Raw genomic sequence first — 21,651 nt, forward strand, 5'->3', positions numbered from 1 at the left:
TTATTTTTGAGGGAGGTACACAGAAAGAGAGAGAATCCCAAGCAGGCTCCATGCAGCCAGTGCAGAGTCTAGCTTGGAGCTTGAACTCACAGACTGCGAGACCAAACTGAGCAGAAATCAAGAGCTGGTTGTTTACCGAATGAGCCACCCCAGTGCCCCTCTAATGCATCTTATATGAATTAATTGTTCTCTTAATTGCAGAGTACCAGTCTGCAATTGCAAAACACTTAGAATTGTTTCATTAACATTCTAAATACTTCTAGATAAAATCAATTTTCTTATTAGAAAACAAAACCATACCCTAAACCTGTATTTTACCTTAGATAATGTTATCTTATGCACAAAACACATTCTTTTAAAACTTATAAAGACAATTTATTTCACATGCAGTTACTTAAACCCTTAGGAAGGTTTGTTTCTTTTATAGTAGAAGCGTGTCTTTTACATTAAGATAGTGATTTGTCCTTGGGGAACTTTATTTTACTAAAGTTCTTCTGCAGTTGGATTGTGACAAAGCTTTGGTTTGTTGGGATTATTTTTCAGCAGCCAATCAGCTAGCCAAATCTATGGAAAAAAGAAAAAAACTCTTAAGTTAATAAACATTTAATTATAAATACTATAAATGACAAATACTACGAATAGTATAAATATACTATATAAACATACACTACAAATAGTATAAATATGTACTATAGCAATTTATTTGTTGTTAAGTAGGCTTCACACCCAGCGCAGAGTCCAACATGGGGTTCCAACTCACAACCATGAGATCAAGACCTGAGTGGAGATCAAGAGTCAGATGCTCTTTTGCTAAGTTTATTTATTTATTTTGAGAGAGAGAGAGAATAACCATGTGCACATGTGAATGGGGGAAGGGGCAGAGAGAGAGGGAGAGAGAGAATCCCAAGCAGGCTCTGCACTGTCAGCACAGAGCCTTACATAGGGCTGAAACTCATGAACCGTGAGATCATGACCTGAGCTGAAACCAAGAGCCAGATGCTTAAGCCAATGAGGCACCCAGGTGCCTATATCAATTTAAAACCTAGTACTATATCAATTTAAAACCTAGCTTTCAAAATCACTCTAAGAATGAGAAAATGACTATTAAAAAATTAAAACATTAAGTTTTATATTATGCAAGATTATCAAGTAGAGATCCAAACTGGCAAAGAAGTAAAACTATTTCCTTTTACAGATGACATAATCCTATATATAGAAAATCCCAAAGAATCCACAAGAAAGTTACTACAACTAATAAATGAATTTGGTCATTGTTGAATCCAGACAAGATGACTTCAAAGACCATGTTTAGTAAATGGAACCAGAGGTATCTTTTTCTTTTCTTTACATTGTTCAGTAGTTTCAGGTTTCTTACTAAATAAACAGATGTTATTGTCACAATGAAAAGGAATTATTAAAGAAATAACCTAGGGGTGCCTAGGTGGCTCAGCTGGTTTGAGTGTTGGACTCTTAATTTTGGCTCAGGTCATGATCTCACAGTTTATGGGATAGACCCCCATCAGGCTCTGCGCTGCCAGCACGGATCCTGCTTGGGATTCTCTCTGTCCTTCTTTCTCTGCCCCTCTCCTGTGCACATGTGCATATACTCTCTCTCTTAAAATAAGTAAACATTTAAAAAAAGTAAAAAGTCCTGCCTAGGGGCACCTGGTTGGCTTAGTCGATAGAGTGTGTGACTCTTGATCTCAAGGGTCGTAAGTTCAAGCCCTACGTTGGATGTAGAGATTACTTAAAATAAGTAAATAAAATATAATAAAAAAAGAAATATCGTTTGTTTTTGGTAAAAGTGACAAAATTAGTAGGAGAAATTAAATCTTTGTCTTCCAAAGGGGATTCCCTTTGAGAATGGTAACAGAGGCTAGAGATAACTATTTTATCAGGGCTGGTATTGAAATAACCTTCCCAGAGGCACCTGGGTGGCTCAGTCAGTTAAGTGTCTGACTTTGGCTCAGGTCATGATCTTGCACTCCATGAGTTTGAGCCCCGTGTCAACACAGAACCAGGAGCCTGCTTTGGATTCTGTCTCTGTCTCCCTTTGCCCCTCCCCCACTCATACTCTGTCTCTCACTCTCAAAAATAAAATATACATTAAAAATTTTTTTTAATTTTTAAAAATGTTTTTATTTATTTTTGATACACAGAGAGACAGAGCATGAGCAGGGGAGGGGCAGAGAGAGAGGGAGACACAGAATCTGAAGCAGGCTCCAGGCTCTGAGTTGTCAGCACAGAGCCCGACGCGGGACTTGAACTCACAAGCTGTGAGATCATGACCGAAGCTGAAGTCAGACTCCCAACGGACTGAGGCACCCAGGTGCCCCCCAAAATATTTTTTAAATAACCTTTCCTGAGTTGCCTGGAGGGCTCAGTGGTAAGATCATGCCACTCTTGATCTTGGGGTTGTGAGTTCAAGCCCCACGTTGGGCACAGAGCTTACTTTAAAAAAATAAACACAGGGGTGCCTGGGTGGCTCAGTTGGTTAAGCGTCCGACTTCGGCTCAGGTCATGATCTTATAGTCTGTGAGTCCAAGCCCCACGTGGGGCTCTGTGCTGACAGCTCAGAGCCTGGAGCCTGTTTCACATCCTGTGTCTCCCTCTCTCTCTGCCCCTTCCCTTCTCATGCTCTGTCTCTGTCTCAAAAATAAAATAAACATTAAAAAAAATTTTTTAAAAATTTAAAAAAATAAATAAACACAATAAAATAACCTTTCCTCATTATCTCTGAGTCTTCAAATGAGTGAGAGTACCTGTAAAGAAGGAACCAGGAGCCTGTTTCCGATTCTGTGTCTCCCTCTCTCTCTGCCCCCTCCCCCATTCATGCTCTGTCTCTCTCTGTCCCCAAAATAAATAAAAGTTGAAAAAAAAAATTAAAAAAAAGAAGGAACCAGGAAGACATTTGGCCCTTGACAAGCACCCTAGTTCCTCCTATCCAACCATTCTTTCACCTGACTGAGCAGTAATGAAGTATCTAGGGATGTGAACAAATATAAATTTTCTAAGGGTGCCTGGGTGGCTCAGTTGGTCCCACTCTTAGTTTCAGCTCAGGTTATGATCTTAAAATTTATGGGTTTGATCAAGCCCTGGGTCAGGCTCCATGCTGACAGCACAGAGCCTGCTTGGGATTCTCTCTCCCTCTCTACTTCCCCCCACTAGCTCTGTCTCTCTTTCAAAATAAATAAATAAACATTAAAAAAAGTTTTCTATGAAAAAAAGTTAGATATCATTAAAAATAAAATGTCGAGAGGCATTTGGGTGGCTCAGTTGGTTAAGCATCCGACTCTTGATCTCAGCTCAGGTATCGATCTCAGGGTCATGAGTTCAAGTCCCACGTTGGGCTCCCTGCTGGGCGTGAAGCCTACTTTTAAAAAAATAATTTAAAAAATAATTTTGAATGTATTTAAATATATATCTAATTTTATCATGTGATTATATAAATCATACACAAAAACAATGCTCTGTAATTAAAGGATGCAGTATTGAAAATGTATTTAGAAACAATGTTTTTTCTTTGTTTTGTTGGAACAATTTTTTAAAAAATTTTTTATTATTTTTTTAATGTTTATTTATTTCTGAGATACAGAGAGGCAGAGCATGAGTGGGGGAGCAGCAGAGAGAGAGGGAGACACAGAATCAGAAGCAGGCTCCAGGTTCTGAGCTGTCAGCACAGAGCCCAATGCGGGGCTCGAACTCACAAACCGTGAGATCATGACCTGAGCTGAAGTCAGTTGCTCAACCGAATGAGCCACCCAGGTGCCCCATTTTTTTAATTTTTTAATGTTTATTTATTTATTTTTTTTTGAGAGAGAGAGAGTGCAAGCAAGAGTGGGGGAGGGGCAGAGAAAGAGGGAGACACAGGATCCAAAGCAGGCTACAGGTTCCCAGCTGTCAGCAGAGAGCCTGATGCAGGGCTTGAACCCATGAACTGAGAGATCATGACCTGAGCAGAAGTCGGATGCATAACTGACTGAGCCACCTTGGTGCCCCTAAAAACAATATTTTTTAAGAGGTAAAACACAGTAAGAGAATAAGTAATCCAAAGTTATACATAAGGGAGTATCTAAAATGTATAAGAGATAGTTCTTAAAATGCTCATTCACTGTTTCAAAAAATTTAATGTTTAAAATATTAAAACTATAGACAATTTCTTTAGAGTGAATAAAAACATTTCTTACAAAAGGATCTGCTGGTTTCTCCTTACAAAGGGCTGTGAGTCCTTTAAGCAGAGTTGGTGTTACATATAAATTTAAATAGTCCTTAGCAGCTTGTCCAACTGGAATAGGCTCAATAATCACTGTAAACACAAATGTATTCCCATTAAAATTAATACAAATGATGAAATATTATATAATCATTACAAAAGAAGAAATTTTAGTGGCATGATACTTACAAAGTTTTTTTTAAAAAAAGGAAACAAAACTAGAATATAGCATACATAGTTTGTTCAAAAACACATAAGCACACACAGAGAAATAATAAGACTATATAAGACAGGCAAGAAACAAACCAAAATGCTAACAGTGATCATGTATAAAGTTCTGATTATGTTTTCTACTATATCCTTGCCTGCATTTCCATTTCCATATTTTTTATAGTAAATATCACAATGGACAATGTCATGAAAAAGAAAAATATGAATATCATGTAAAATCTAGGAGATTAATTAATTCCAACAATTAATTGCTGCCAACAAAATGGCAGGCACTTTACAAAGTGGTATAGATATAACGGTGTACATGTATTTCTTGTTCTCTTATAGACTACTGAATATACACATAAAATCTATTTGTGTCTATGTAATATATATTAACACTCCTGCTTATTTTCAAGTTTTTAAATAAATTATATAACATATAGGAAAGTTTTAGTCTTTTTAGCTTTGTTTGAACACTATGTAGGTCAATCAGACTCGTAGTACCAAAGAATATATTTATACAAGGAAGAATGTAGTTTACAGTCTTAAGTCTTTTGAGGATGACCTCCATTAATGTGCAACTTTCAATAAAGATGGGGATGCAAAGCTACTGGTCTCACATGTTCAGATCTAAATCGTTACTGGCCCAAGGAAAAAGAGGGTGGGAAGAAAGATTTCTGTGTGACTAGTATATGGGCTCAATCTCAATGAGAGATACAACTAACAACAGGAGAGTCCTTTGCCAGGATGGCAGGTAAAGCTAGAAAACATCACAAAGGATTGGAATAAAAAGTTCCTTTCCTATTAGTCTCATTATAGCACTCTTTTTTGTACTGATTGTTGTAATAATTTTTAGTTACATAAATATTTAAGTTTATTTTTGAAGTGGGGTGGGAGGTTACAAGAGCATATGTGTGTGCATAGGGGAGAGGCAGAGAGAGAGGGAGACAGAGAATCCCAAGCAGACTCCTCACTGTCAGTGTAGAGCCTGACATGGGGCTTGAACTCACACACCGTGAGATTATGAGATTATGACCGGAGCCAAAATCAAGAGCTGGAGTGAATGAGCCACCCAGGTCCCCCTCCCCAGTGATTAATTATGTTTTAACACTTTTTCATGTGCTTATCAGCACATATCTTTCGTGAAATGTTTATTCAAATCTTTTACGTGTTTTTTTTTAATTTTTAAGGTTTTATTATTTATTTGTTTATTTATTTTAGAGAGAGCAAGAGCATGCACATTTAGGGGAGTGGAGCAGTGGGAAAGAGAGAACCTCAAGTAGGCTCCAGGTTCAGCACAGAGCCTGATGTGGGGCTGGACCTCATGACCCTGAGCTGAAATCAATAGTTGGATGCTCAACTGACTGAGCCACCCAGGCACCCCTGAAAGGTTTTATTTTTAAGTACTCTCCACACCCAATGTGGGGCTTGAACTCACAATGCTGAGGTCAAGAGTCACATGCTCTACTGACTAAGCCAGCCAGGTGCCTCTGCCTGATTTTTAATTGCCTGCCTTCTTTTTACTGAATTGTAAGAGTTCTTCATAAATTCTAGATACAAGTCTTTTATTTCATAAGATTTGCAAATATTTCTTATCACACTCTGTGGCTAATCTTTCCAATATTTTTAATGATGGCTTTTGAAACATAAAAGCTTTTAATTTTGATGTAGTCTAATTTATCAGTATTGTATCAGTATTGTATGGATCATGTTTTGAGGTCATATGCAAAAATCCTTTGTCCAACTCAAGGTCATGAAGATTTTCCATGTTTTCTTCTAGATATTTTTAGCCCTTATGCTTAGGTCTATGATCCATTATTGTTAAGTTTTCTAATTGGTAAGAAAAGAGGATCTGAGTTCTTTCTCTTTTTTGGCATGAGGATATTCAGTTATCTTACCATCATTTGTTGAAAAAGACTATCTTTTCCCCATCAAATTGTCTAGGCACTTTTGTTGAAAGTCAATCGACCATAAACGTATTTATGTAAGTATTTATTCCTAGATTCTTAATTCTGTTTCATTGATTAATATGACTCATACAATACTGCCTTAGTTACTGTGGTCTCATAGTAAGTTTTGTTTTTTTTTTAGTTTATTTATTTATTTTGAGAGAGAGAGAGAGAGAGAACAGGGGACAGGCAGAGAGAGAGGGAGAGTGAATCCCAAAAATTTCTGCACTGACAGTGCAGAGCCCAATGTGGAGTTGGAACCCCTGAACTGTGAGATCAAGACCTGAGCCAAAATCAAGAGTCCAACGCCTAATTTGACTGAGCCACCCTCATAGTAAGTTTTGAAATCAGGTTAGTGGAAGTTATCAAACTTTGTTCTTTTTGAAAGCTGTTTTAGCTTGTCTAGATCTTTTGCAATTATATATACATTTTTTAATGTTTATTTCTGAGACAGAGGGAGAGCATGAGTGGGGGAGGGGCAGAGAGAGAGGGGGACACAGAATCCGAAGCAGGCTCCAGGGTCTGAGCTGTCAGCACAGAGCCCGATGCGGGACTCGAACTCAAAGATTGTGAGATCACGACCTGAGCCAAAGTCAGACACTCAACCGACTGAGCCACCCAGGCGCCCACAATTACATATACATTTTAAAGTCAGCTTATCAACTTCTACATAAAAGAATGCATGGATTTTGACAGGGATTGCATTAATTGATCAATTTGGAGAGAAATGCCATCTTGACAACATTGACTCCTCTGATACATCAACGTGTGAGGTCTATTCATCTTAGATAGTCTTTGATTTCTTTCAGTAATGTTTTGTGCTTTTCATTGTACAAGAATTTGTACTTCTTTTGTTAAGCTTATTCCTAAGTATTTTATTATTTATTTAATTCCAGTATAATTAATATACAGTGTATTATATTAGTTTCAGGTGTACAATATAGTGATTCAACAATTCTATATACTACTCAGTGTTCATCAAAATAAGTGTACTCTTTTTTTTTTAATTTTTTTTTCAACGTTTATTTATTTTTGGGACAGAGAGAGACAGAGCATGAACGGGGGAGGGACAGAGAGAGAGGGAGACACAGAATCGGAAACAGGCTCCAGGCTCTGAGCTATCAGCCCAGAGCCCGACGCGGGGCTCGAACTCACAGACCGCAAGATCGTGACCTGGCTGAAGTCGGACGCTTAACCGACTGCGCCACCCAGGCGCCCCAAAATAAGTGTACTCTTAATCCCCACCACCTATTTCACCCAACACCCCACCCAGCTACCCTCTGGTAACCATCAGTTTCTTCTCTCTTTTTTTTGTTGTTGTTCTGTATTTTTAAGAGTCTAATTTTTTTTGTCTCTTTTTTTCTTTGTTCATTTTGTTTTGTAAATCCCACCTATGAGTGAAATAGTATTTTATTTTTTTGATGCTATTGTGAATGAAATTATTTCCTTAACTTTAGTTTTGGATTGTTCCTACCTCATCTATTTTTGCTGACCATTTATTATTTGTCTCTAGCAACTAGGGCCGGATGGATTAATGTGAAAATAAAGAATCTTTTCATGTTTCTTACAGAGATGAACCTTCATTGAACTTTTTGAAGCTTTCTAATAATATTTATAGTTTATACACTGCATTGCATATCTATTTTCATAGATTTTTAATATGTGATCATTTTGAGAGCAGGGACATATTCATCTTTGTATTTCTGGCACATAGTAGGTAATACAATAAACTTGTTGAAGCAATGGAATGTAACAAAACTTTGAGTTAGCCATCTCAAATCAAAGGGAAGCAAACTATATTTTTCAAAGGTTAGGAACATGTCTTTGAATATCTTTATAACTTGCTTGAGTGACTCATCATACTGAGTTTTGCACATAGTTCTTTTCATTTTTTTTAATGTTTATTTTATTTATCTTGAGAGAGCATGTAAGCAGGGGAGGAGCAGAAAGAGAGGGAGAGAGAGAACCCCAAGCAGGCTCCACACTGTGGTGCAGGGCCCAATGTGAGACGCAAACCCACAAACCACAATATCACGACCTGAGCCCAAACCAAGAGCCAGATGCTTAACTGACTGAGTCACCTAGACATCCCACTGCACATAGTTCTTGAGTGACTGATAAGCAAGAGGGAGCTCATATCCCTAACTGAAAATTTACTCCAGAGAGCTTCACATTCTCACAGCAAAAGATCTGCAACATAGTAGGTAATTAATCTTTATATTTATCCTGCAACAGCTGCTTCTCAAATGTCTGACTTTATCTCGTAAACTCATGTCTAGAGGACTAATTAATGGTAAAATCAAAAGCAATCTAAAATAACAACTGAGGAATATAATCCTATGAGTAAGAAGAGCTTTCAAAAAAAGGACTAGAAAAAACAAAACAATAATAGGAGTTAATATTTGAGCACAGATGCACAACACATTTTAAGAATTTTATATATATATGTATACATTTAACCCTAACAATATCCCTATTAGGTAGGAAGGTACTAATCTATTTGCATTTGACTGATGAGAACAGAAAGACTCACAGAGAGGTTAGATGTCTGGAGCCAGAAGAAAAGTCTAATTCGTTAGTACCTAGACTAAATCTAAGTACTATCACGTTAAAAAGACATTTCATGGGGGCACCAGTTGGCTCAATCATCAGAACATGTGACTCTTGATCTCAGGGTCGTGAATTTAAGCCCCACATTGGACATGAAACCTACTTAAAAAAATAAAGGGGGGCAGGGTGTGGGTGGCTCAGTCAGTTCAGTGTCTGACTTCAGCTCAGGTCATGATCTCGCGGTTCTTGAAATCGAGCCCCATATTGGGCTCTGTGCTGACAGCTCAGAGCCTGGAGCCTGTTTCAGATTCTGTGTCTCCCTTTCTCTCTGCCTCTCCCCTGATTGCTCTTACTCTGTGTCTCTGTCTCTCTCCTTCTCAAAAATAAATAAACATTTTTAAAAATTTGAAAAAAAGACATTTCATGTTTGAGATATAATTCAAAACAATATAGAAGATTGAGAAGTAGAAGCAGAGGTTATAGATGAAATAAGACTGACCAAAATTATTTAAATTGGGTGATAGTTTCATTAAGGGTTTATTATACTATTCTGTCTACTGTTGGTCATGTTTGGAGTTTTCTACAATAAACAATTCCAAAAAGATACCCTAATGGAAAGGATATGTGACAGAAATTAGCAAGAGTAAAATATATACAAATCCTTTTGGGTACAAATATCTATAAACAGGTGTTGTGGGGTGTCTGGCTGGCTCAGTTGGGCCCCATATTGGGCGTAGAGATTGCTTAAAAATAAAAAAGTAAAACAAAACAAAACAAACAAAAAAACACACCAGGTTTTGTTTAAGAATCAGGACTTTTAAAGTTCCAAGAGAGTTTTCAGTTTTCTTTGAATAAATCTTTCATAGAAAATACTGAGGAATAAGTCTAAATGACTTAAAAAAAAAATAGGCCAAAAATATTCTATGCTTCTCAATGCTGTAAGTTTTTTTAATGTTTATTTATTTTTGAGAAAGAGAGAGCTCACACAAGCGGGGAGGGTCAGAGAGAATGGGAAACAGAGGATCTGAAGTGGGCTCTTCACTGACAGCAGAGAGCCCAATGCAGGGGCCAGGGGCTCGAAGACACCAACCATGAAATCATGACCTGACCTGAAGTGGGATGCTCAATTGACTGAGCTACTCAGGCACTCAAATGCTTTACATTTAAAAAAAGATATTTATTTTGAGAGAGAGAGAGAGAGAGAGAGAGAGAGAGAGAGCACACATGAGCAGGGGACAGGCAGAGAGAGAGAGAGGGAGAGAGAAAAAGAATCCCAAGCAGACTCTGCACTGACAGATGGGGCTCCATCTCAGCAACCATGAGTCATGACCTGTGCCAATATCAAGACTTGAATGCTCAACCAATGGAGCCACGCAGGTGCCCCTACATTTTTTTCTGTACAACAGAAATCACCAAATTTTCTTCCTGATCTAAAAATATTACTGAAATAAACTAAAAACCTCAAAGCTGTTCTTTATTATGCCCATTTCTAAAAGGTTTACAACATCCATAACAGGATGGAAAAAAAAAAATGGGTCTGAGAACTATTAATTTCACAACTGCATGAGTATTCATTAGGCAACCAGTAGAGAAAATGTTACATCTATCCTAATTTGCAAGGGAGATTCTTTTTTTCATGTGTAACAAACTTTACTGACTCATTAGGGATAACTTAAGGAATTGCAACAAAGGAGAAGAAAAACCCTAAATAGGGCTAGTCTAAGAGAAAAGATAAAAAAAGCAAACCCTTCTCAAAAGATTCCCTAGAGGGCACAATTTAGTTATGAGGGAAATAGTGAGTTTTCCATTTTTGGCTTCAGATTTTTAAGTAACTATAACTTGAAAATATGACAAAATATATTGGAGAAAACCCCTGCTATTTTTCTTTCCAGCTATATCACCCAAATAAAAGAAAAAGCAAACAATAGGAACATGCAATACTCATCGATAACTCACCTTCAGGAAACATGAATCGAATTTCTCTTTCTGCTGCAGCAAAGTCATTACTCCCATGAAGTGCATTCCTTAGGTCATCTGTGCCATAAATTGCCCTTAGACTAAAAGCAAGTTAGAGATGATAACCATCCAATGTGATATCCTTTCCTTACTCTTTACATATGCATTCTGCTCAGGAAATTTACAGAAGCATTGCCACTTCTCACATATATGTAAGTTTTAATCTATTTTGATTTTAAGCCTAAATCTATCTAGATGAGGGTCAAATATATTTAAATCTGCAGGAGAGATACACTGGGAAAATAGGAGTTCTCTGGGTTAAGAAGAGGTGGTGTTTTGTGAGAAGTGAAAAGGCAATGCATATTCAAAAGTGCAAGAATTCAATGTCCTCAAGTTCCCAAACTTTAATGATAATGCTGAAAATCTGGTTTTATGGCCCTTTATTACCAATATTATTTTAAAAAGCCATGCCAATTTTCCTATGAAAAATCCCACTTCAGTGGCGGTTTGATTCAAGGATGAGAGAAGAATGAGGCTAATCAACCATAAATCAGACATTCCCTGAGGCCTTTTGTGGCACTTAGTATTAACACAGACATTTAAATAGCTACAGTGTAAAACTGACCTCCCTACCCCAACCAAAATACCAAAAAGTTGATTTAGGAAAACTTTCAAATGCAAAGACACCCCTATTATAATGAAATCAGTTTTTTGTTGTTGTTGTTGTTTGTTTTTGTTGGATTCCTTTTTTCCCCCTAGGAAAGTTACCTGTCTGAGTGTGTCTCCTTAGCTACTAAGGTATTACTTGGTCCCAAAAGTTCTTTCCAGTAAGAGATGGCTTTATGTCTAGCTAATATCATGGCAACAAGTGGTCCAGAACTCATGTAAGCTGTCAAATTGGGGAAAAACATTTTCCCATACTGTTCCACATAAAAGTTACTACAGTGCTCAGGGCTGAGATGTAGTTTTCTTCTCTATAAGAAAAACAAAGTCAACAAAAGTATTTAAAATGACAATTCAATAATAACTCATTGTCATTAGTAACTTGAAATTAATACTAATCTCATTACAAATTTGAGATTTTTGTATTATGAAGAAAGGGAGAGGGAAGAAAGTTAAATATAGGCTATAAATAAAATTCTATAAGTTATTTAACCAACACTTGCTCACTGTTGATATGAATGTAAACTGGCGAAACCACTTGGAAAACAGTATGGAGGTCCATCAAAATATTAAAAATAAAACTACCACATGACCCAGATCAAGATGTCATATGGATCAAGTATGTGTATGTATGTTTGCATATATATTGTATATACACTTAAAATATATATATATATATATATATATATATATATATATATATAATGGAATATTAATCAGCCTTGAAAGGAATGAGATCTTGCCATTCATGACGTGGATGGACCTAAAGGGTATTATGCTAAGTGAAACAAGTTTGAGAAAGACAGATACCATGATTTCACTTACATGTGGAATCTAATAAAACAAATGAATAAACAAACAATAACATACTCTTAAATACAGAGAATAAACTGGTAGTTGCCAGGGGGTTGGGAGGGATGAGCAAAACAGATGAAGGGAATTAAGAGGTAGGAACTTCTAGTTACAAAATAAATCACAGAGATGAAAAGTACAGCATAGGAAAGAGAGTCAGTAAAATTGTAATAACCTAGTATGGTGACAGATGGTGACCACATTTACTGTGGTAAGCTCTGAGGGATGTACAGAATTGTCAAATCAGTATGTTGTACACCTGAAACTAATATAACATTGTATATTAATTACACTTAAATAAAAAAGAGCTATTTAACCTAAGAAAAACTATTCCTATTTGGCAGTCTCCTTCAATATATGGTTTGTTAATGATGAATTCAGCTTATCTCCTTAAAGTAAAAAGACTACTATCACCAATATTTTGTTAATATATACTTTGTATACATTGAAGTAACAAAATTAGATTTTAGAACATTCCAAATTCATCTTTTACCTATTTGTGTGATATTTTCTTATTTATTGTGAAACTTTCCGACATTATTTTAGGGAGCTGGTCTCATTATGGTACTTAGAAATAACACCCAGTATAATGATGCTATAAACAAGTTTTTCTCTTGAATGTGAAAATTGTGTATTTATTCTGATTCTGCCATAAATATGTAGATTGACTGTGATGTTAAGAAAAAATAGTTGGTATTAAGTGTCTCAATTTGAAAGAATATAAATTGTTGAGGGCAAATAAACATTATTTTCTTCACAAATGAGACTATATGAATGAATCAGTAAAAATATCATAGAAGTCAGCCGTTCTTCTGGTTGGAGATCATCCTTCTCTAAAAGCAGCTATTTGAATGCTTTTTTTTTTTTTAATTTTTTTTTTCAACGTTTATTTATTTTGGGGACAGAGAGAGACAGAGCATGAACGGGGGAGGGGCAGAGAGAGAGGGAGACACAGAATCGGAAACAGGCTCCAGGCTCTGAGCCATCAGCCCAGAGCCTGACGCGGGGCTCGAACTCACGGACCGCAAGACCGTGACCTGGCTGAAGTCGGACGCTTAACCGACTGCGCCACCCAGGCGCCCCTTGAATGCTTTTTAAAAATCATCCATTAACGGGGCACACGGGTGGCTCAGTGGGTTGGGCATCTGACTCTTAGTTTCAGCTCAGGTCATGATCTCGTGGTTTGGGAGTTCAAGCCTTGCATCAGCACAGAGCCTGCTTAGAATGCTCTCTTTCTCCCTGCCTCTTCCCTGCTCATGCTCTCTCTCTCTCTCAAAAATAAATAAATAAACTTTAAAAAAATCATCCAATACTACTGTTTCTCAGTTCCACTAAAGGTGTATCATGAAGGAAAAGACACAAAATATAAAAGAGGGATTCAAAGCCCTCATTAAGGAAAACTTCTGGCTAGAGTAAAGATGATCAGAATGTGAATAAATCACTAGGTCAAAGCTACAAATCTCCATATTTAAGGCAGAGAGCTATCTTTCTAAAGTGGGTTAGATGTTCCTAAGAGTATAGTGTGAAATTTACCAAGTGATCTCTTAAAACTTTTTTTTTTTAATTTTTTTTTTCAACGTTTATTTATTTTTGGGACAGAGAGAGACAGAGCATGAACGGGGGAGGGGCAGAGAGAGAGGGAGACACAGAATTGGAAACAGGCTCCAGGCTCCGAGCCATCAGCCCAGAGCCTGACGCGGGGCTTGAATTCACGGACCGCGAGATGGTGACCTGGCCGAAGTCGGACGCTTAACCGACTGCGCCACCAGGCGCCCCAGTTCTCTTAAAACTTCTAATACTATCACGTATCCTCAGGTTTCAGAAACTTGGCCAAAGTGCCTAAAGCAAGAAATGGGAAGATGCTTACCTAGGTGGGTCAGCATTGCTGTAAACAGGCTCTACTGACAAACTTAACATTCTCACCAGCCAAGGATCAGCTACCACAAAACAGGTGCTTGGATCTGTTCTCATAGTGAAATTCATATACTCAAGAAAAAGAAACTCGAGAAATTATAAAACCCCCTGATTTAATATAATCCTTGATTCTTTATTTAAAATAAAAGATATGTCAGTATTTGTGATTCTTATGCATATTGGTATGGGGGGTTTGTTGCTGAGTTAAAAATAAAATTTTGATCTGTTAAAATGTAAGCCCTTGTCACACACCCCTTAACAACCAAGGGAACCCACCTTCTGCAGGTGTGTCACCTAATGCAGCATACTTACAAAAATTAAGAGCTCCTTTTATTTTTTTAAGTTTATTTATTTTGTGAGAGAGGTGGGGGAGGGGCAGAGAGAGAGGGAGAGAGGAGAGAAATCCAACCAGGCTTTGCATACTCAGGGCAGAGCTCCATGTGGGGAACAAACGCAGGAACTGAGAGATCATAACCTAAGCCAAAATCAAGAGTCAGAAGCTTAACCGACTTAACCACCCAGGCACTTCCAAGAGCTTTTTTTAAACTAAAATTGGGGGGCACCTGGGTGGTTCAGTCGGTTAAACGTCCGACTCTGGCTCAGGTCATGATCTCATGGTTTGTGAGTTCAAGCCTCACATTAAGCTTGCTGCTGTCAGCATGGAGCATACTCCGGATCCTATGTCCACCTCCAACTTGTGCGCCCTCTTTCTCAAAAAATAAAGTGAAATTAATACTGAATCAGTAATTATATTGATTTAAAATTACATCGGGGCACCTGGTTGGCTTGGTCAGTGAAACACGCAACTCTTGGTCTTGGGGATGTGAGGGTAAATATTTTCACAAAGAGAAGTAGTATTAAATGATATCAAAAAGGAACCATTAGTTTCTAAAAGAAGAAAGACTGCCACCTACTGAAAGGATACATCATTTTTCAGAAGGTTTTCCCTAGATGGGACAAGAAAGCCTCAAGTTCAATGGACTCCCAACTACAATAAAGCCTGCTTTAAAAGCATTCAATACAAAGAATATATACTATACAACTCTACTTACATGACACATCTAGAAAAGTCAAAGTCGGAGAGACAGAAAAAAACAGAATAGTGGTTACTAGAGGCTGAAAAGAGGGGTAAACAGAATGAGTGATTAATAAGCAGTCTCAGTTTCAGTTGACAAAAATTCTGGAGATGGATAGTGGTGATGGCTGCACAACAAAGGGAATGTACATAATGACATAATGGTACTGAACTGTACACCTAAAAATGGTGAAAATAGTAAATTTTATGTTGTGTATATTTTATCACAATTAAAACAAACAAAAAAAAGCATACAGTATACCAAGGCCTTCTTTGCTATGAAATTTACTGCTGATTAGGGAAAGTGTTAAATATTACCATTCATACTAATTTTTCATTCATAATTTAATGTATACTTAAATTTTCACTAATTATTTTTACTAAAATTTTTTTTGTTTACTTTTGAGAGAAACAGAGACAGAGTATGAGTGGGGGAGGCACAGAGATAGAGGGTGACAAAGAATCTGAAGTAGGTTCTAGGCTCTGAGCTGATGCTTAACTGACTAAATCACCCAGGCACTGCCCTGGGTAACCGTTTTTAATCTCCTAGTGTTTCATTTGCAAATATTGGCAAACATGAATATATATTACTTTTTCTCTTTCTACCACACAAGATTCTTATACACTGCTCTGCATCTTATTTTTTCCATAGCAGGACACAAACAGGTTCCTCTTTTTTCATTTTACAATTAGCTGCACTGTATTCAATTTGGTGGTTTCACCAGAGTTTACTTAACTAATTCTTTTTCTAAAGACTTTTTTTCTTTTTTTTTCATTTTTTAAAATTCACATCCAAATTAGTTAGGATATAGTACAACAATTTCAAGAGTAGATTCTTTAGTGCCCCTTACCCATTTAGCCCATCCCCCCTCCCACAACTCCTCCCATAACCCTCAGTTTGTTCTCCATATTTATGAGTCTCTTCTGTTTTGTCCCCCTCCCTGTTTTTATATTATTTTTGTTTCCCTTCCCTGATGTTCATCTGTTTTATCTCTTAAAGTCCTCATATGAGTGAAGTCATATGATTTTTGTCTTTCTCTAATTTCACTTAGCATTATACCCTCCAGTTCCATCCACGTAGGTGTAAATGGCAAGATTTCACTCTTTTTGATTGCTGAGTAATACTCCATTGTATATATATACTGCATCTTCTTTATCCATTCATCTATCGATGGACATTTGGGCTCTTTCCATACTTTGACTATTGATAGTGCTGCTATAAACAAGGGGGAGCATGTGTCCCTTTGAAACAGCACACCTGTATCCTGTGGATAAATGCCTAGTAGTGCAATTGTTGGGTCGTAGGGTAGTTCTATTTTTAGTTTTTTGAGGAACCCCCATACTGTTTTCCAGAGTGGCTGCACCAGCTTGCATTCCCATTTTTGAAAAAATTTTTTAATGTTTATTTATTCTTTGAGAGAGAGAGAGAGAGTGAGAGCATGAGTGGGGGAGGGGCAGAGAGCGGGGGAGACACAGAATCTGAAGCAGGCTCCAGTCTCCAAGTTGTCAGCACAGAGCCTGATGCAGGGCTTGAACCCATGAACCGTGAGATCATGACATGATCAGACACTTAACCAACTAAGACACCCAGATGCCCCTCTAAATACTTTAAGTAATCTCTATATCCAACTGGGGTTCGAACTCACAACCCTGAGATCAAGAGTAGCATGCTCTACAGACTGAGCCAGCCAGATGCCCCTATTTAACCAATTTTCTAATGCTAGGTTATTTTTAATCTTTTGCTGGAAAATAAACAATACCACAAAAAATAACTTGTATACATATAATGTCATATTAATACATGGGTCACAGGAGGGATCCCCAGCATTAGAAGTGCTAAGTCAAAGGGTAGATGCATCTGTAATATTGATAGATAACTGCAAGGTTCCCTTCTATAGCGGTTGTGCCATTTACTTTTATATTTTTGCCAGATGGTATTTCAGGGCTGTTTTCATTTGCTTTTTCCTTGTTAGAGATTGGTCATTTTTTCATATGTTTAAGATGCATTTGTTTTTCTTTTTCTGTGATCATCCACATGATCTATCCTTTTTTCTTTTAAAGTTTATTTCACAGAGAGAGAGAGCACCAGTTAGTGAGGGGCAGAGAGAGAGTGAGAGAGAATCCTATGCAGACTGCACACTGACAGTGCCCGATGAGGAGCCTGAGCTCACCTAAAGCAGGGCTTGAACTCACAAACTGTGCGATCATGACTTGAGCCAAAGTCAGACACTCAACTGACTGAGCCACCCAGGCACCCCAACATGTTCTGCCCATTTTCAACTGAATTTTTATCTTTTTCTAGGAACTCTTTATGTATTAAGGAGATTAGCCCTTTGCCTATCATGAATTGCAAATCTTTTTTCTAAGTTTTTATTTGCTTCTGACTGACTTTGTTTACAATGTTTACTTAGCTATGCAAAAGTTTCTTATGTTTATAGTTGTATCAATCTTTTCTTTTATGGCTCCTAGACAAGAAACCACAGTAAAAAAAAAAAAAAAAAAAAAAAAGGCTGTCCTACTCCAAGAACAAAAAGAAACTTAAGCATCTTTTTTTCTACAGTTTATATGTTTAATATTAATTTTTATTTTTTTAATGTTTTTATTTATTTTTGAGAGAGAGAAAGCAGGAGTAGGGGAGGGGCAGAGAGAGAGAGAGGGAGACATAGAATCTGAACCAGGCTCCAGGCTCTTAGCTGTCAGCACAGAGCCTGACTCAGGGCTAGAGCTCACGAGGCAAGAGATCATTATGTGAGCTGAAGTCAGACGCTTAGCTGAGTCACCCAGGCAACCCTATGTTTAATTTTTAAATACTTAAATCTTAAATCCATTTGGAGTTTACCCTGCTATACACAGTATAATATTTGAATCCAACTTTTTTTTTAACGGTTACCGAATTTTCCTAACATTTATTAAAAAGTTCTTAACCTGAGTCTTTTAAATATATTAAATATTTTATTATACATTCCTGCACTTTTTCCTTATACTTTCTTGTACCATTCCTACACTGAACCTCTACGTATCCTCCTAAGCTTATCTGAAATTCCTCATCTTTCCTGAGGACTGAAATTTTCTTTTTTCTTTCATAAAACACTGACAAAACAGATAATATGACACTGTAGAAATAAAAGAAAATTTAAAAATCCTGGAATTTTAAGTAGGGATGGTACAGAAAGGATTACTTAAAATATCCTGGGGTGCCTGGGTAACTCAATTGATTGAGTGTCTGGCTCTTGATTTTGGCTCAGGTTATGATCTCACCACTGGTGAGATGGAGTCTTGCACCAGGCTGTGTACAGAGCCTGCTTGTGATTCTTTGTCTCCCTCTCTCAATCTCTCTCAAAAACAAATATTTTTAAAAATCCCATTATATTTGATGATAATCTTTTAAGTTTATTTATTTATTTTTAGAGAGAGAGGAAGAGAGAGCATGAGTGGGGGAGGTGCAGAGAGAGGGAGGATCTTGGGATCCACACTGTCAGCATGGAGACCAATGGAGGGCTTGAGCCCACAAACTGTGAAATCATGACCTGAGCTGAAATCAAGAGCTGGACATTAATCGACTGAGCCACCCAGGCACCCCTAATGATAATCTTTAACAACACTCCTTTTACATACATTTTCAAACCTCTAACAACTGCAGAATAAGTGTAAGGCTTAACACTTTAAATGTCTGTAATAATTGAAAAAGAAAATACCAACAGTCCATCAATTGAGGAACAAGTAAATAAAGTGTGGTTCATTCACACAGGGGAGTATTACACAGAAGTTAGGAAGAATGAGAGATTCAGATGTAATAACATGGAATGCTATCTAAGCAACTTTGTCAAGGGAAGAGAACTGTACTATCTTATGGAGGGAAATGTTTGTAAATGCATTGAAAAATACTGAAAGGACAGAAAGCTTTAAGTAGTTGCCTTTCCCTGGAAACTGAAACTTGGGTGGGAGAGGAAGGTGGAGGAAAAAGGAATTTTAATTCTCATTTTAGATCCTTTTGAGGTGTGAAAAGCTTTTTAAAACACATATAACTTTTATACTTAAAATAAATGTTAAATTTAAAGCTAAATACTAGCAACTAAACAGGTTAACATGTTTACATAAACATTTAAAAAAGAAAAAAGGAAAGAGAAGAAAAAAACAAGATCATTATGCCCAGAAGTTACCTGAACAATGGTGAATCCAGATCTGAGAATAATATCTTGTATCTCCTCCTCTTTGTCAACAATATCCGGTTTGATAATAGCCAGAGTTTTTTCTACATATATCTGAGGTGGGGGCATTGATATCTGCATTCTGCCTTTTCGATGTAAATTTAGGAGACTCTCCACAGGAATCAACTGCAATGACAGGCATCAACCCCACCGCAAATTTAATGTAATTGTGACTAAGAACAGAGTTATTAGGCGCTTGATTTTATTAACTTATAAAATTAGAAACTGAGGAGTCTTTTTCTATAAGCAGTGTCTTGATATGATACGAGGTAGCAGGGAGCCTGGCTGGTTCAGTTCCAGGAGCATGAGACTCTCGATTTCTGGGTGGTGGGTTTGAGCCTCAGGTAGGGTATAGAGATTAAACTAAACTAAAACAAACAAACACCATTTCTCCTCTATGTCTAATTCATGCCCTTGGTTTTCCTAAGCGCTTTCCTTGAGGGGGAGAGGCAAGGGGCAGTCTGAAGGCCTGGGCCTGGCTCAGACGCTCAGGGTTGCAGGTGAAAACTCTGTTGGCCACTCTGCAGCAACTCTCTACTCTAGGGACAGGTAAGCGGCTTCGTTCCCACCCCTCCTGGAAGACCACACATAAGGCTGGCCTGGTTAGAAACCAGGATCGCCAAATTGCAGTGCATTTCCAAAGTGTACTGCAGATTCTGAGCAAGGACCTCATCTATGCACTCACCCTAGTGCCTGCTCCTCTAGTGCCGCCGTAGCTTGTTGCTAGGAGACCTGAAGCACAGTTCAGGGATGGTGGCTGCACAGGGCCAATCCAGCAGAGGGCCAATCCAGCAGAGTGTATCACAGGCTCTGGCTGGTTTCTTTTTTTTTTTTTTTAATTTTAGTATTTTTTAAATATGAAATTTATTGTCAAATTGGTTTCCATACAACACCCAGTGCTCATTCCAACAGGTGCCCTCAATACCCATCACCCATCTTCCCCTCCCTCCCACCCATCAACCCTAAGTTTGTTCTCAGTTTTTAAGAGTCTCTTATGTTTTGGCTCCCTCCCTCTCTAACCTCTTTTTTTTTTTTTTTCCTTCCCCATGGTCTTCTGTTAAAAGTTTCTCAGGATCCACATAAGAATGAAAACATATGGTATCTGTCTTTCTCTGTAGGACTTATTGCACTTAGCATAACACTCTCCAGTTCCATCCACGTTGCTACAAAAGGCCCTATTTCATTCTTTCTCATTGCCACGTAGTATTCCATTGTGTATATAAACCACAGTTTCTTTATCCATTCATCAGTTGATGGACATTTAGACTCTTCCCATAATTTGGCTATTGTTGAAAGTGCTGCTATAAACATTGGGGTACAAGTGCCCCTATGTATCAGCACTCCTGTATCCCTTGGGTAAATTCCTAGCAGTGCTATTGCTGGGTCATAAGGGTAGATCTATTTTTAATTTTTTGAGGAACCTCCACACTTTCCAGAGCGGCTGCACCAGTTTGCACTCCCACCAACAGTGCAAGAGGGTTCCCGTTTCTCCACATCCTTGCCAGCATCTATAGTGTCCTGATTTGTTCATTTTAGCCACTCTGACTGGCGTGAGGTGGTATCTGAGTGTAGTTTTGATTTATATTTCCCTGATGAGGAGTGATGTTGAGCATCTTTTCATGTGCCTGTGGGCCATCTGGATGTCCTCTTTAGAGAAGTGTCTATTCATGTTTTCTGCCCATTTCTTCACTGGATTATTTGTTTTTCGGGTGTGGAGTTTGGTGAGCTCTTTATAGATTTTGGATACTAGCCCATTGTCCGATATGTCATTGGCAAATATCTTTTCCCATTCCGTTGGTTGCCTTTTAGTTTTGTTGGTTGTTTCCTTTGCTGTGCAGAAGCTTTTTATCTTCATAAGGTCCCAGTCGTTCATTTTTGCTTTTAATTCACTTGCCTTTGGGGATGTGTCAAGTAAGAAATTGCTGTGGCTGGTTTCTTTTATCCAACAGAGCATGCCAGCCTACAGGCATCTTTATTCCCCCTTGGGAATCTTAAGAGCACTAGATGTTTTCTAACATTTTCATCTTATTTCACCCTCCTAGCCATTTGAAGGACGCT

The 21,651-nt window shown here is 37.7% G+C and overlaps 1 protein-coding gene across 1 annotated transcript; it reads right to left on the reverse strand.

The window, feature by feature from the left end:
* Window positions 1-389: 389 nt before the first annotated feature.
* On the reverse strand, window positions 390-20,310 carry NME5 (NME/NM23 family member 5). Its single transcript, XM_047872241.1, has 6 exons — window positions 20,279-20,310; window positions 19,546-19,719; window positions 11,650-11,855; window positions 10,882-10,982; window positions 4,188-4,306; window positions 390-564 (listed from the first exon to the last, which is right to left on the reverse strand). Exons 2-6 carry the CDS (start codon window positions 19,672-19,674, stop codon window positions 484-486), a joined length of 636 nt encoding a protein of 211 aa, XP_047728197.1. The 5' UTR covers window positions 19,675-19,719; window positions 20,279-20,310; the 3' UTR covers window positions 390-483.
* Window positions 20,311-21,651: the final 1,341 nt, after the last annotated feature.

The sequence above is a fragment of the Prionailurus viverrinus genome, chromosome A1, assembly GCF_022837055.1.
Source record: "Prionailurus viverrinus isolate Anna chromosome A1, UM_Priviv_1.0, whole genome shotgun sequence".
NCBI lineage: Eukaryota > Metazoa > Chordata > Mammalia > Carnivora > Felidae > Prionailurus > Prionailurus viverrinus.